General features: G+C 42.8%; 1 protein-coding gene across 1 annotated transcript in view; it reads right to left on the bottom strand.

The window, feature by feature from the left end:
* LAMA3 (laminin subunit alpha 3) overlaps window positions 1–17,303 on the bottom strand; it is a 250,592-nt gene that overhangs the window by 56,431 nt on the left and 176,858 nt on the right. The window contains exons 38-41 of the mRNA XM_081802541.1: window positions 16,393–16,506; window positions 11,730–11,839; window positions 9,038–9,118; window positions 2,523–2,629 (exon numbers count right to left, since the gene is read on the bottom strand). Coding sequence (XP_081658667.1) covers window positions 2,523–2,629; window positions 9,038–9,118; window positions 11,730–11,839; window positions 16,393–16,506 — 412 coding nt within the window. The remainder of the gene's footprint in view (window positions 1–2,522; window positions 2,630–9,037; window positions 9,119–11,729; window positions 11,840–16,392; window positions 16,507–17,303) is intronic.

Genomic DNA, 17,303 nt, shown 5'->3' on the forward strand with positions numbered 1-17,303 from the left:
AAAAAAAAAAAAAAAGACAAAAATCCCTGCTGTACTGTAGTTCCCTGGTCCCATGGGAGAGGCAGAAAAATCACACAACAGCGTGACAGATACTGAGATAGAGAGATATGCACACAATGTTAGTGGACCCAAACAGCTAATTACCAGAGGTATAAGCTAGATTTGAGGTTCTCAGTTAGTCAGGAAAGCCTACTGGTCATCCTTGGACATTCTTTATTCTTTCAATTTCTACTCTTTCTCCCATACCATGCATTGTTACAATGAACTGTCCTGTCCCTTCCCTCTAGAAAAATAATCTAACTTCACCACAGGAAATCTCAAAGCTCAAAATTTTCCTAGACATGCTACAAGGAGACTTTCATGTTTTGTCTTCTCAGCAGCAGGCAATAATCCACACTTTGTGTGTATATACATATATTTTAAACCGTATTTATTTTTAATTGTAAAATAAATAACGTAAGTTCACCATGGAAAATTTGGGAAAACCAGAAAAATAATATAAAGACATCACCTTTGATCCCACCACTCAAAGACAATGTCTCCTTTCTATATATTTGTAGACTTTTAAATTTATTATATATATAATCATAGGTTTTTCTTACTCATCCGTTTTTTAAACTCATTATTATGTGTATGTATTGTTACGTCACTTCCATTTTCTCGATTAGACTATAAATGCCTTAGGGCCAGGAAACATGGTTTTATTTTCTTCACAATCTCCCACAGCATCTCGAATAGCCTGGGGGGGGGGGACTTGGCTCATGCAGATGATTGGTTTATCAGTGCAATTTTCTCAACAAATTTGAGTTTTTAGGTTATTATTTAAGATATGAGTTTTGGGTTATTAATTAAAAGAAAAAGAAAGAATGAAAAAGAGAAAAAAAAAAAAGCTCACAGGAACAAAAAGTCTCATGTGTGAGCATTTTGTTCCATTTGGGAAACACATAGTTATCATCCTCACTTCAGGTTGCTTTCGTTGTCGTTGTTCTTGTTGTTAGAGTAGGAGACAAAGACGGTTGAAAAGATATTAATCTCATGAATATGCTGTGTGTGATGTTGGAGCTTCTCTTTGAATACTTACAGTCATAGTAGAAACTCATTTTTTTGAAAACAGTCCTTTTCATCTTTAAACCCCTGACACGTCTTCCTTAGGATGATTTAAAGTAGATCTCCCTCTAGCTTCCACTCCTTGGGTTCTACCTCTTATGCCACATGAATAAAACCAACCCTTCTCCCACACTCAGCCTTTCAAATATATCCTCTCCAAGTCTTCTTTTCACGGTCCTGGTTTGTTGATCCTTCATGTGACATGGCTCCGAGTTTTTTCAAAGTCTTACCCTCTTTCTGAACAAACTGTAGCTTGTCTATTGTCTTCTAGAGACATAAGCCTCTAATGAGGACTTACATGAGCAGCATACCAGGGAACGGCAGACCACTTGGTTTTAGACTAAGATCATATGAGGCGTCCTAGGGGCCACCTTACTCTCCTGAGCCATATTGAACTTGGGGCCGATTAAGACCTCAGTCTTTTTCACCTCTTGCTACTAAGCCACATCTCCCTTATCACACACTTATTTTTATGCCATTCAATTATAGGACCACGTGCTTATCCCTAACATAATGGTATCTTGTTAGAATTGGCCCATCGTTCCAGACTGTTGAGTCCCTTAAGTATTCTAAATGTGCCATAGGAGGCATTTTCTGTCTCTCCCAACTTTGTGTCATCTGATAACTGGATGAGCATGCCTTTTATATTTCCATTTAGGTCAACAGTGTTGAACAAGATGGAGCCAAGAATTAAGTCCCAGTGCATGTCAATAGATACCTCATTCTAGACTGATAATAATGCATTTACTCTACATTCCTTTGGAACAGTCACTTGAACAGATCTAATCCACACATTCTGGGTTTAGTTCTTCATCCTGTCCATAACCATAAAATAAGATATTTAATCTAAGGTTTGGCATTACATATATCCGTGATATTTTCTTGGTAAATCATGTTAATATTCTCTGTCAAAGAAAGAAGAAAACCATCTTCCTTTTTCTTCCAAGTTATTCCTAATGAACCCATACTAACTCCTAATAATTGTCTTTTCCTTGGCATGTGAAATCCATCCCAGCTATACCACCCACATCCCAGACATTTACTGCTATCCGAGAAAGAATGTGTTGACTTCTTTAGTTATACACATGAAGAAAACTGATGTGATGATAATCTTATAATGCCAAGGGAGATCTTAGCAAAATCACCGAAGTAGGAGCTGAGGTTAGTTTGGCTATAATTAGTTGAGTTTTAAAACAATTTATCTTTTTAAAAAAAGCTGACTTGAAGTAAGTTATTTACCAAACTGTAAATACTACCTAAGCATTCCCAAGGTTGTCAAAACAAGGAGACAATTTGACAATTTGTTCACTGGACTTGTGTATTAGGCCTCCTGGAAATATGTGCCAGGGTTCTTTGCCTGCTATTTTATACCACATTGATAAATGCAGGTTAACAAAGGTGTGAGTCCATCTTACCTCCAGTTAGGGGGTGACAACTGCCCGACTGGCCATTGCTGTTACAATTGCATGGTTGGCAGCTACCTCCAAGCTTCTGGGGATTCCCAAAATATCCTGGTGCACACCTACCCAAAATAAAGAAAAAGAGGAGAAACACCCAAAGAACTCTTCATTTGTTCCATCCAATTTTCTTCATCTTCTAACTCCCTGTTTGGGACACTGTAACCCTATGACAGGATGGCTGACACTGACTTGCAGGAATGAATGTGTCTCAATACAGAGATATTTATGACTTGAATAAGAACAGAGAAAGTGGAAGGCGGGCAGAGCTTGGTCCCTCCTCCTTGATATCAGGACAATAAAATCCTCAATTACCCCTGGAGTTGAAGGGCAAATGAACAAAATACACACAGGATCCAGTGGTTTGACCAATATGAAAATCAGGGGTGGATGAATTTTATGCAAGAGTTATGTTCCTGAAGATATCACACAATGAAATATTGCTTACTTTATGGCTAATTTCCTCAAAGAAAAATTTAAAGTAAAATTCATATAATTTCAAAATTTGTTCAAAAGGAGATTTTATTAATATTTCCTACTGGACTATTTCAAGCCTGCATAATCCATATTTGCCCTAATTAATTGCTGCAGTGCTATATTTAACCACCTTAAACAACTGAGAGCAGTTACAGTGCCTACCCTTGGCTTGGAGCCTTTATTATTCTAGATAATTTAGTGATGAGAATTCAGTTCCTTATTTAAAAGACATTTCCTTGATTCTGAGTTTCTATTAAAAAAAAAAAAACGACAAACAGGGGCGCCTGGGTGGCTCAGTCAGTTAAGCGTCTGCCTTCGGCTCAGGTCATGATCTTAGGGTCCTGGGATCAAGCCCTGCAGCAGGCTCCCTGCTCAGTGGGGAATCTGCTTCTCCGTCTCCCTCTGCCCCTCCCCACGCTCGTGCTCTCTCTCTCATAAATAAATAAAATCTTAAAAAAACAAAAGACACATGTTAATTTTCTGGAATTGGGATGGAAACTAAAATAGTTCTGTCTATTAGCAAAGTTCCACACCCACTCTATCCCCCCAAAATTGTCATTAACTCAATGTGTGTGTGGTATCTTATCATCAATGGAATTGATAGAATCAAGAGAATGTGGTATTTGACTCTCTTCCCCAAATTTAAGCTTTGCATCAAAGCACTGTTAGGGAATTTACACAGGCTTCACCAATGGGGACACTGGTGATACAGAGCAAAGAACATAGGCTCTCAATCTGGAAGATCTGGCTGGAACCCCACCTCCACCATGTGCTGTATAGCCATGGGCTGTTATCTTCACCCTTCAAGCTTTGGTGCCTTCATCTCCTCCTGTCATGAAAATGTAAACTCCACAGGGGCATGGATTCTCTGGCTGATACATCGCTAGCACCTGGGAAAGTGCCTGTGCCCGTATTAGGGGCCAGGTAAGTATACGCAGAAGGAATAAGTGAATAATTGCACTAACAATACCTGTTCTGATGGATGAATATGAGATAAAAATGTAGTGAAGAATCTAATACAATGCCTGCACATAATAGACACTCAATAAAAAGGAAATACCATTCTAAGACATGATGAAATATTCATGTACATATGCATCTATATATAATCGGTATCATTTGGAATTATTACATTTCAGAAAGTAGACCAGAAGCAGAAAACCCATGTATTCCCTAATTATCAAGAAGGTAACTACGCAGAGGTGGCTTATCTAAGTCTACTGAGCAAGTTGGCATAAGGCTTTACTTTGTGTGACAGGCCCTGTGTTCTACTTAACAAACCATCCTATGCAAAAGATCTATGTTTTTTTTTAAGATTTTATTTATTTATTTGAGAAAGAGGTAGTGAGAGTGATAGAGATGACATGAGTGGTGGGGGGAGAGGCAGAGGGAGAAGGAGAAGCATACTTCCCGAGGAGCAGAGAGCCTGACATGGGGCTCAATCCCAGGATCCTGGGATCATGACCTGAGCTGAAGGCAGACGCTTAACCGACTGAGCCACCGAGGCCAAAGATCTATGTTTTAAATACTTTATTTTTAGATGGCTCACCTATATCTAAACTTTCCACGTAAAAGATACATAATTTCAAAATCCTTCATATTAAAGTCACATAAATACCCAAGAAGTTTGATTCCACCTTTTCCTTACTCTTGCCAAAAGCGTTAATTACCCATTACAGAAATAACTGGTTGCCTTATTCTCATTTTAAGGTAGTGTCCAAACACAATGGAGTGAAGTGAAACTTCCTGATTTCCTAGATGGCATTGGGACAACAAATAAAGAACAGAGAACATATTTGTCATTTGTGGCTCTGAGGGGCTGAGGGAGAAACGTGCCCCAGAGCACAGTACGAGCTGGGAAGCCTTTCCTATCCCAGTCCTCAGATTGGCTGCTCCCTCCTCTGCCCCGCCGGCTCCTGCTTATATTTTTCCTTTTCACCCTATCCTGTCCTTGTACCTACCGCTGCATCGCTAATGACTAGTGCCGGGATGATGCCTGGCACAGAGTAGGTCCTCAAGAAATGTTTAACAAATGAAAAAATTTGACATTAATATGGCATTTACCTGTGGAAAAGTTTTTAAAAAAAAAAATTAAGAAGCACCCGTTTGCTTTCCTGAGACAGCAAATGTAACAAACATAAGCTGTGAGAACTGTTCATTAAAAATTTCTCTTTTCAAATCTGCGGCCTGCCAAACGGATGTCTCAGCCAGTCTGTTGCCGTTTTCTGCTTCATTGTTTGTGAAGAACCGTAAGGAGGATTACACTAGGATGCCTCTCCCAGGTGGGAGTCTCACAGCTTTTCAACCGCAGAGCCTGGAAGAAACTTCCCATCGTCCATCCCACCCATCATCCTTCCTGCCTCAGTGTAGCGGCCCCTCCCGTCCCTCAGCCTCACCCCTCGAGGCTGGTTGGAGGCCCCTCCCACAGCAGCCCCACCCAGTCCGGTCATGGTCATGTTCTTGGTCACTGTTTCAGCAGCGGGTTTGTGTACCTGCCCACCTTGGGACTGTAAAACCCGGAAGGCAGAGTCTCTGCCCCAGCTGCTGCCGTCTCTCTAGTGCTTAGCCCAGTGCCAGGCATGTACTAGGATCTCCATACATTTTTCATCGAAAGAAAGAATGAATAATAGATGTGAGGCAATTGTGGGCAATGTTCCTCCTGCAGAAATGGAAAATAGAACCTTGAAATTGCTTCCTTTTATCACAGGACAGTGCCCAGCCCCGAAGCTGATGCTCAGGGATCCCCATGATAAGGCAGTCTGCCCCTTCCTCCCATGCCAAGTATCCTAGAGGCCCTTCGGTTTTCTTGCATTACTTCGCTGACTTGAGCCACCTTCCAGCCCCACCGGGCTCTTGTTATCCCTTAGATCTACCTAGGTCCCACGCTGTCCATCAAATGTCTCAGATAACCCCAGTCTAGAGTGGCCCTGCCTTCTTCCTATGAAATCCAGCTGAATACGTTTTCTGGTTATTGAAATTAGGTAAAACTCTTCTAAAGTTTATCCAGGAAAATAACATGCCAGAATGGCCAAGGAAAACATTTTAAATAAGGGTTATGGGGGAAGCCTTGCTCAACCAAATATCGAAAGGCCTTTTACACTTTCAGAAATGACATGGAAATGATAATGGCACAAAGATCAAATAAAATGTACAGAAACGAGTCTAAGTTCATGTTGAAATTTTGTAAATGCACATTGACCTTTAGTGAATTCAACTACATGTGCTTGACAAAAGAGAGAGAGGTGGGGGAGAGAACAAGAGTGTGACAGCCTGAGAGGAAGAGAGAGAAAAGCTGCCCCATTTACTCCATGAGCACACATCCTGCAGTGAGTGTGACATGAGGGCTGGGAATCTGCCAGGCCCCTAATTGGCCTACTTTCCTTGTGCCTCCCCTAGTGTGAACATCTCACCCTACTGAGTTTGGTTCTGGGATGCAGCCGATTACTATGTGTATTTCATGCAGCCTGGGCCCCAGGTCATGTGATGGGATCCTGGGATAGTCAGAGTTACTTGGACCCTGGCCGATTCTGGCTGCACATTGTTGACCCTAACTCTACCTGCCACGTGAGATGCCATGACACCACCAAAAGGCTAGCTTCCAAATCTTCACCAACGTGAAGAAATAAAACCATAAAAGTACCAAAAAACTGCATAAACATTTTTATAACCTCCCTAAGCATAACTCCAATGACTGACCGCCTGAAGAATACAAGAATAGATACATATAACAAAACAGAAAACCAAAAAAAAAAACATACAAACAAAAAACAAACTGAGAAAAATATCTGCAACATATAGTACGAAAGGTTCATTTCTTTCCAAAGAATTTGTACAAACCAATAAAAAAAAGGAAAGAACATTCCACTAGGGAAAAAAAATGAGTAAAAGACCCAGAAAGCGACCCAAAAAATAAGATCTACAAATGGTCAATAAGCACATGAAAAAAATCCAAGCTAATTATTAAAAAAAGAAATGCAAATTAAAATGATAAACACTTGCCCCCAACACCTGGGGATCATGACCTGAGCCGAAGGCAGACGCTTAACGACTGAGCCACCCAGGTGCCCCAAACTGGCAAATATTTTAAAATTTGATCGTTTTGGGCGCCTGGGTGGCTCAGTCGTTAAACGTCTGCCTTCGGCTCAGGTCATGATCTCAGGGTCCTGGGATCGAGCCCTGCATCGGGCTCCCTGCTCTGTGGGAAGCCTGCTTCTCCCTCTCCCAGTCCCCCTGCTTGTGTCCCTGCTCTCGCTGTCTCTCTCTCTCTGTCAAATAAATAAATAAAATCTTTAATAAAAAATAAAATTTGATCATTTCTAGTATCACTGGCTGCAGCACTTGCTCTTTTGCTACTGGTAGGAATAGAAACAAGGATGACTTTTCTGGAAGGCAATTTGGCAAAATGTATCAAAAGCCTGAAAAACGCACCTATCCTTTGATCCAAGAGACCCACTTCTGTTAATTATATCTTGAGGATTTACGCACACAAATAATTCGCTGTAAGGATTTCCTTTTAGCGCAGCTTTGAATGGAAAACAGTAAAACTATCTCAAAGACCAGCAGTAGATTCCAGAACTTCTTGGTTCTGACACAATGTTATGAGTGAATACTTACTGATATGGAAAGATAGTGCTAACCTTCCACTAGATGAGAAAGCAAGTCGAAACAAAGTAAAACAACAATCTATTCTTGTTTTTAAGAAAACATCTGTGCACACAGATTGATTAGTAAGAATACACAAGTTTTAACTGGGGTTTTCCATAAATAAAATGATTATAAGTAGGATTATGTGAGCATGCACAAGTATATAGGGCTACAGAGGTGTAGTGGGCCTCCCATCCAAGTACTAACCAAGCCCGACCCTCGTTGGTTCTTTGCTCACCTGTATTACATCATTTTTATAAGTATGTATTGATTTTATGATAAAGTTATTTTAAACTTAAAAATATGTTGTCCATATGATTCAAATGCTACACTGTTACTTTTTCAAATATGTATGTACTATCTTCCCCAGGTAGACTGTGAATACCTTTTATAGCCCTTACGATGCTTGGCAGTGCCCTATGTATGGTAGCTAATCATGAAAATTTATTCCTGAATAACTAAAGCTTGGCTCCACGGCCCTTCATAATTAAGTTCATAGTTTCCATTTTGCAACATTTATTCTTTTGTTTCATTACTGAACACCTGTTACATGAACAGTGCCGAGGTAGGTAGTAGTGATTCAGAAATGAATGCCATAGACTGTCCTGCAGGTGTTCATAATGGGTGGGGATAGAGAGGGGATGATGTGTAGGGATAGGTGTGCATGTGCGTGTGTGTGTGTAGGAATATTTAGGGCTGTGGATATGTGTGTGCATATAGGAGTATGACGAGTTGTATGTGTGTGTCCAGGCAAGTAGGGTTGTATGTGGGGTAGGGGTACATAGGGATGCATCTGTAGGGCAAGGAGTATGTAGGGATGAGTTTCTACGGAGCTAGGGCTAGGTAGGGATATGTGTGCCAGGAAGGGATATATAAGGACACGTGTGTGATGGGTGGGGATATGTAGGGATGTGTATAGTGGGGTAGGAGTATGTAAGGAAGAATTTCTATGAAGGTAGGGGTAAGTAAGGACACGTAGGGGGTATAAGTCTGTAGGGATGTGGAGGGGGAGGGGTACGAGGGAGTGTGCAGGGGGATAGGAGTATGTAGGGATGTGTGTTAGGGGTATATAGGGCTATGATATGTTGGGCCTCATTCTCAAATTTCTGAAACATGTAAAAAGAAAGAGAAGGAAGTTAATGATTTATTAAGTGAGCAGTCTTGTATTTTCCCCTAGGGACCTTTTTCCACCCTCAGTGAACCAACAGCCCCACCCAGCTCTGAGCCCCGACCTAGCACAGCCCCCACCCACGGCCCGAGCCTGCTGCAGCCTGACTGCAGAGCCCACCCTCCCCTGGGCTGGGGGGATGAGGGAGGCAAGGGGTGGGAGTGGGGGGAGGGGCCGCACCCACCTTTCGCACTGTGTGCCTGTGTATCCGGGTTTGCAGAAGCACCTCATGTTTCCCCCATTCACAACACAGCCAGTGGCAAAACTTGAAGGAAGACAGAAAAAAGCCTCAGTAAAAACATAAATCGATAGGCTTCCTGCTCATTATTTTTTTGCCACAAAGCACTGACTTTCATTAAGTGGAAATAGACACCAAGAGTCTGGTTGCTTTTTATGTGAAGAAAACTGTGTCCATTAAGACTTGTATAGATAATGATGTACTATTTCAGCTCACATCGGGCGTATCTTGGTAAATAAGGACTGAAGGCATTTATCTGGTTTTATTTTTGGCTTAGAGAAATACATTCCTTCACTTGAGACAGAGCAAAGTAACTCACTTTGGAAGAGATGATTACAACAGCATTTTTTCCAGGAATAACAAGGAAGGAATAAAACAAGTCTAGGCAGAAAAAAAGAACACAGAGTTCTGATTCTTCAAAAAATTTTCCTCCTTGTTTATTCTAGTTCCTTCATATTGGGCGTATTATCTCCCAGGAAGAAATAGGGCCAGGCCAGAGGGACCAAGGTACAGAGCAGGCTTGCCCATCTAGGTATTTCTGTGGGCACAATCATTGGTGATTTTTACATTTTTCAAATCAAGCTGTGGCATTCTGATTCTCTCTTTTCATCCTAAACTAGTGCATATTTGAGAAGCTTTTTTTTTTTTTTTTAAATTAAGTGAGCAGATCATGGAAAAACTGTTGCCTTGGGAAATGTCTATGAACATTACACTGAGTAAATCTGAGGGAAAATAACTCCATTTATCATTTGCTGATAAGAGAATTCTTATCTAGGAAGCTTCTCTTGGCCTAATAGATGGATAGAGTTATACTTCTAAAGGGACAGTTAGAAATTCATCAACAGGGGCGCCTGGGTGGCTCAGTTGGTTGGGCGACTGCCTTCGGCTTGGGTCGTGATCCTGGAGTCCTGGGATCGAGTCCCGCATCGGGCTCCCTGCTCAGCGGGGAGGTCTGCTTCTCCCTCTGACCTTCCCCCATCTTGTGCTCTTTCTCACTCTCTCTCTCTCAAATAAATAAATTAATTAAATTAAATATATATATAAAAAAGAAATCATCAACAGTACGAATATTGCTGGAGGGAGAATTAGATAAAAATAGTGTTTCATTGATAAATCTGAGGAACTGTGCGTTACTTCGACTGCATGAAAGCCAGAAGCTGGCCTTCGTGATAACAATACGTTTTGCAACCAAAGATGAAAAGCTTTCCCCGAGCACCCCGTGAAAATCTTGTTTCTACTCCCTCTGGCTTCTGTTCCAACAAGTCTAGGCAAGTATCAAGTGATAAATCCCTTTGCAAATAAAGCCGCAGGACTGGGCAGGTTTAAGGAGTATCAAATACACAGAGAGCAAAGCAGGGTGCACATTTCAAATACACATCTTCAGAAAAGCCACAGCTGGGCAGTGACTTCTGGCAACGTGGCCAGTTTGTCGGATACTGGCCTGATATTAATCAGCCTTGTGGTCTGCACTTGTTCCTGAGCCAGTGTGCTGCTGATACTCTTCGAGGTAGCTTCCTGACTTTCAAATCAACTCTTGCTTCGTTTAGTTACATATTATATTTTGCTTGGACCCACTGCGAACGTGTCACAATGAGCAAGAATAGGACGAGGTACCAAGCCCAAATAGAATATGAGTTACCATGAAATGTAAGTGGCAGGTTGCGAGCTACGTAACGTATCTGCCGTGCTGGAGTCTGAATGACAACTCAGGTCACATCACTCCGTGGCTCAGGACTGGCCTGTGGCTTCCATCACACTGAGGATAAATCCAGTGTCTTACTAGAGCCTGCGAGGTCCTATGGGGTCTGAACCCTGGATGCCTTGGCCCCCTTGCGTCCTGGCCCTCTCTCCCACACAGCGCTCCAGCCACCTCCTTAACTCCACGAACACATAATCACAGGGGCTGTCTCTTGTCTTTTCCTGGCCTCAGACCCTCATTGCTGAGATATTGCCTGGTTTATTCCATTTCATTGTTCCCTGGTCCTTGCCCAGAGAACCCTCCTACTCCTCTGTAAAGAGTCTGCTCACTCGCTACCAATCACATAACCCTGTTATCAACCGCATAGCCCATCTCTACCTGAAATTATGCTTATGTATTTGTGCATTTACTTCCTGAGTGTGACAACTGCCTCCGCCCACATTTTCCAGGTGAAGCCTCATGAGATCAGAGACTTTGCCAGTCTTCTTTACTTTAGTTGCCCCAGCACCTAGAGAAGGCTAACTCCCAGCCCCGTATTGGGTGCTCAGTAAATAATGTTTAGCCATTGAATGAAGAGTGAAAGGAAAGAGGAAAAGGAAAAACGCACAAATGTATGCTTGAAAAAAACTGTTCTTGTTGGTTTTGCTTTTGTTTTGCACTTTTGTGTGTTCTTTTTAAAATATAACTGCTTTATTGAGCTATAATTCACATACCATGCCACTCGCCCATTTTGAGTGTACAATTCGATGGCGTTTAGTAGATTCAGAGTTGTACAAACTGTCAGCATGATCGATTTTAGAACATTTTCATCACCCCAAAAAGAGATCCCACATCCTTAGCAGTCACTTCCCCTATCCCCCCACTCTCCACCCCCAGTCCCAGGCAACCACCAAAAACTACTTCCTGTCTCTACCTATCATTTCCAAGCTCTTATAGTACCTGTTTGAATGAGGACACATGCAGACGCTACAGGACCCCTGGATGGCGTTCCCATAGTGACCCTCTCTGCAGCGCTCACAGTGTTCTCCCGCAGTGTTGTGCTGGCAGTTCTTGGGACAGATGAACATATAATTAATAGCAGCCAATTACATTTATTATTACTAACATCATTATCACCTTCATTACTCACACAATTATAACTCAAGTCCTCTGACTCTGTACGATGATATCAGTCCATGAATGGTATATTTTTTCCTGTCTATCCAATTATTGTTGGTGCTAAAAAAAAATATAAGTGCCCTTCCATCAGCTATTTGGTGCTTGCATCGGGAGGATGAAATGGAGGATCCAAACTCACGCCAATGTTTCATAGCTGTGCTCTCTTGGGCAAGAATCTTCACCTCTCTGAGCCTCCGTGTTTTTTACAAATCAGTTTTATAGATGTATGATTTACATACATCTATAAAATGATAGCAAAGGATGAAGGGCAAAGAATGCTAATTCTCTTAAGATGTATAGCTGAAATAATACCCACATTCCAAGGTTGCTGGGAGCATTTTAAAAAGTATACTAGAGCCTCAGCAAAATGTACACCCCCTCCCTCTCCCCCTAAGAATACCTTCTATGGAAAATTAGCTTGATATTGCTTCGTAATTCACTTAATGGTGATATACTAAAGAGGAATATAGTTGCAGTAAGTTTTTAATATGTGGAATTTGTTAAAACAATGAAAAGCTGCACCGTATCTGAAGAAAGCCCTCAGTTTAATTCCAGTGTCACAAACAAGCAAGATAAGTTTATCTATGTTGTATGTTTACATAAATCCAATTATTTTCATGTCAGAGTCAAAGTCTGTTGAAAGTTGTTCTTCAATAAAGCATTGAGATGAGACAACTTTTCAACCGAGCAGTCCAATGACACAAATCCCAGCAAACTGTATCAAATTTATTTTGTGGAATTTTTAGCCCTGTGTGACATTTCTTGGTTTTACTCTAGTGATAAATATCTAAATGAACAAAACTATCCAGGAAAACTCCCCTTACTATGGGCATTTGAAAATGCGGAGATACTCTGTGTTCATTATATGGCCTGGAATAGTATAATATTTTAAAAATTGCTCATAAATCTTACCTCTGTATGTAGAGATGGGCTTGGTAGGAAACTTTAATGGATGTGAGTTTTCAATAATATCTGAAGCCAGGTTGCGAAAAACAACCCACACGTATATCCTAAGTGGGTGTGGCCCTGCTCAGAATGTGAAGCTGTCCCTTTCTCATCATGTCATCAGTTTCTTTAGCTTAAACAGATCCATCCTTCACAAACCTTTGAATAATGGCCAATTACACAAGCCACTAAGATGTTAAGAGATCTTTTCATATCTTTTCTAGATATGAAATCGTGCTATACACACAAGGGAGGCTGCTCACCCATTAACATGGGATCATCACCAGAAAGCTCATCCCCGCCCTGAATCCTTCCCTCTTTCCCCAAATGTCCCCACCGTGGAGGTTTCTCCTGTAGGCCTGGAGGCTAGGAACAAATCCACGCTGCAAGTGCAGATCCACAGAGGGGTCTCTCCTTCACCTTCACCTTGCTCCACTGTCCTCACTTGCTCACAAAACAGTCATTCTTTTGAACCAATTATTTACCTCTCCACTTTAGTTTCCTTTGTTTTTAACTCTAAATGGCAATCTTAAGGAAGAATATAGCTGCTGAATAGATATATGTTAATCCTATATCTATTTAATTCTGAGCTGATAACATTGGGACCCAGCAAGGACGTGGAGAAACAAGAATTGAGATGTGGCCATCTGTGACCTACCGGAAACGCCCTGAACTCTGGTCCTCCTCAGGAGTGGGGAGAGGACTGTAGAAAGGAGTGAGAACCTGTGTTGCTTGATAAGGTCCCATAAGAGTGTCTGAAATACCCCCACCCTCAGTTGAGAGCATCTACCCTGGAAGATGTCTTTCTCAGTCCTGCAAATTTGAGACATCTGCCTATCAAGTTTCCTTGTGGTTTACTGCAAATGGATGATTGGATAGATAGATGAATTAATGAATGAGTCTACATCCACTCCCACAGCATGTGCTCTCCTAGCTCCATCTGACACCAAACATCCACTGGGCATTTACTATGTGTCCACCCATGCTAAGTACCAGGGATGCAAAGATGGATCAGCACCCTGACCAGGGGCGGCAGACAGAACCCTGTGAGTGGACACGTTCAATATAATGTGGAAAATATGATGACCAATGTGTGCCGGCACCTCATAAGAGCAAGAGGAACCTCCGGGAAGAGCTTCTGGAGGCGATGATGCCTCCTGCGTGGAGGAGAAAAGGAGAGCAATTGGCTGGGTAGAGAAGGGAGGGGAGGGCCTACCAGGCACGGGGAACAGTGTACACAGGAGCTCAGTCTGGCAGGAGCCTAGCAGTGTATGTAGGCAATGTGAAGCAACCGGTATTCTGGAGGGTGAACGGCAAAGCGGGGCAGGATGCAGCTGGATGCAGCTGGATGCATCCGGGGAGTGTGGACATCTGGCCGTGAGCCTCAGGAGAGCCCTGTGTCAGCTGTGAGCCTCAGATAAGTCATGCTGGGGGCTCAAGAGGCAGGGAGTAAAAAATGAAGGAAAACCAAAGGCAGAGGAAGGGACATGGGAACAGAGAAGTAGATGAGGGGTGACGGAGACAGCGGAAGGTGAAGGGAATAGGGGAGAGGTGGAGATATGGGGAGAAAGCTGGCAAGGAGAAGAGGGAGAGGCAGGGCCTCGGCAAAGAGAAGGGGCCTGTCCTTGCAGGTCCTTCGGGCCAACGGCGCCCACGCAGCACATGACCTGCTGCTCCTGGACGCACACGGCTTTGCTGGCAAGGACCCGGGCTTTACAACTTCAAAGTTTGTTCTTGAAACAACATGGAGATTTGTGCATGTGTGAAGGTCCCAGATTTCAGAAATTGACTTTGGACGTTGAGCGGCGAAGGCCAGTCTGCAGAGGAACCAGCCCATTCGATGGTGACAAGTACTTGATCTCGTCATTCCTGTTCTTTGAGAATGAGGGCTGCATTCTTGGCTCCCATGCAGTGCCCCCCCCATCCCCCCGAGAGAGCAACGGCAGCACTCAGGGCCTGCCACTGAGCAGCTACATGAGTGCAGGCAGGTGCTCTGTGCGTGTGTGTGTGTGTGTGTGTGTGTGTGTGGCGCGTGTCCCCACCGGAGAGCAGGCCTCGTGAGAGTGGGGATTATGTCGAATGGTCTTAACCACAGCATTTAGCTCAGTACCTCCCACAATAGCAAATGCTTAGTAAGGGTTTCCTGAATGAATTCTTTCTAGAGGCCACATGGCCCTTAGGGACAAGTGAAGACAGAGCTACAAAGAAAGGAAATGGGAAAGAAAATCTTCCTGTTTGATTAAAACGGATGAATTATGACTCACCAGTGATCCTTTCACTGGGTGAATGGACTACAGAGAATGCCTACGTTGTTCTTTGGCAGCTTTTGTAAAATGGACTCAAATCTAGCAATGGGTCAGTGACAAGATAAATATTTATTTTAAAAGAAAGCATCTACCTGTGGTACACACAACATACAGTACAAAGCATAAACTTATATAAGAATACTTAGGAGCTGAAAAATCATCTTTCCCAATGTCTTTTATTCCTTTTGAATTTACAAGGTTAAAGTCCTACAGAATATTCTATCAGGCTCTGTACAACAATGTCCTGTCCTGGCCTGTCCCATCTTGCAGAGGAAACAGTTCCCTGGGACATGCTGAACTTGGCTTAATACAGTCTAGGAACTCAAAGAGTTGAAACACACTCTCTATGCATTACACAATGCAAAGGAAATCTGTGCCAGAAGAATGTATTTCCAAATAGCACCGCATAAGTAGGGGCTTGTGTTTCTGGGGGGTACTGACGCTCTCTCCTTTTCTCTGTCACTGTCCATTCTCCTTCAAGGTAGGGAGGCCCTGGTTCCCAGGGATGAAAGAGAGGAAGGCAGAATAAAAAATGTCCAAAAAGGATACAAAAGAAAAATTTCCTGAAAATCTAATTTTCTATGGGAAATATTTTTTTTAAATATTGTTAAAGAAGATTGTTTTCCAGGGGATAAGCCATAGACAGCAAGGACTCACTTCAGCCGTCTTCCTATATAAGCCCACTTTTTCTCAGCAGCCATGGAAGATTGATGTTTGAGTGATTGAGAACGCCCCTTAAGTCTTTCTTAGCATCTTCTCCCCCATTACTTGCTTGAGTCTATGGCTCATCTAACAGCTACAACGCTCCCCTCCTGCAACTTCCTGCCACTCCAACAAAATGGGGGCCCAAAGTGGTGGTTCTGATTTGCTATCTTCCAGCAAGAATTAAGTCCCAGGATGCACCCATTAGCAATATTCAATGAAGCAGAGATTTAGAAGCTAATGTGTAATTTCACTGTTCAGACAGAACTTCTCCAATGGCACATGTTAAAATGGAGGAAAAAGAAGAATGTAAAATATTTCGGCCTGATCACACTGGAGCCTCCTACGTTTACATAGCAACCTCTATTTAGGGTTTGGTTGGAAATGTGACATTTGATGTCTCAGGGCCCAGGAGAGAGGGGGTGGGCGGGGGGAGGGGACAGAGAGACACAGATTGCCTGCTAGTAGCACTAGAGTATCAGTTTACTCACGATACATATTCCCGAGCCATCCTGACATCGATTGGAATGTCCGTTGCAATTGCAGGGAACACATCGTCCGGTATACAGGCCTTTGTTATCACGATAGTACCCAGGGCTACAACCCTATTTTTCAAACAAAGCATTTAGTCAATATAAAGAAAGAATTATTGGGGCTCCTGGGTGGCTCAGTTGGTTAAGCGACTGCCTTCGGCTCAGGTCATGATCCTGGAGTCCCGGGTTCGAGTCCCGCATCGGGCTCCCTGCTCAGCAGGGAGTCTGCTTCTCCCGCTGACCCTCCCCCCTCTCATGCTCTCTCTATCTCATTCTCTCTCAAATAAATGAATAAAATCTTTAAAAAAAAGAAACCTCAAACCACATAACAGTAAGCTTTAACTTTGAACTGTATGGTTTTTAATATTTAAAGACATATTAAGGTCATTCACTTTGTTTTAAAAATAAAGACAGTGAGGGGCGCCTGGGTGGCTCAGTCGTTAAGCGACTGCCTTCGGCTCAGGTCATGATCCTGGAGTCCCGGGATCGAGTCCCGCATCAGGCTCCCTGCTCGGCGGGGAGTCTGCTTCTCCCTCTGACCCTCCCCCCCTCATGTGCTCTCTCTCTCTCTCTCTCAAATAAATAAATAAATAAAATCTTAAAAAAAAAAAAAAAGAAAGAATTATTATCCAAAGCATGTGGCAATTCTGTCAAGCATTCGCTGGTTCAATCTTTTCTCCTTTAGTTGGTGTGTGGATTTCTACTTTCAAACACTAGCCAGTCCACTGGCTCTTTTTGTCAGGTTCTACCTTGTTTCCGCACCACGGCAGGAATGTGTGCTTGTGCCAAAGTGGTAGATGGGGGGGGGGGCATCAGAGAAAGGGGAGGAGTGGAAATGGCTTCCTCTCCTTCAACTGATTTAGGGCGAG

This window comes from Leptonychotes weddellii, chromosome 13 (assembly GCF_054177405.1).
Source record: "Leptonychotes weddellii isolate Sample4059 chromosome 13, ASM5417740v2, whole genome shotgun sequence".
In the NCBI taxonomy this organism is placed as follows: domain Eukaryota; kingdom Metazoa; phylum Chordata; class Mammalia; order Carnivora; family Phocidae; genus Leptonychotes; species Leptonychotes weddellii.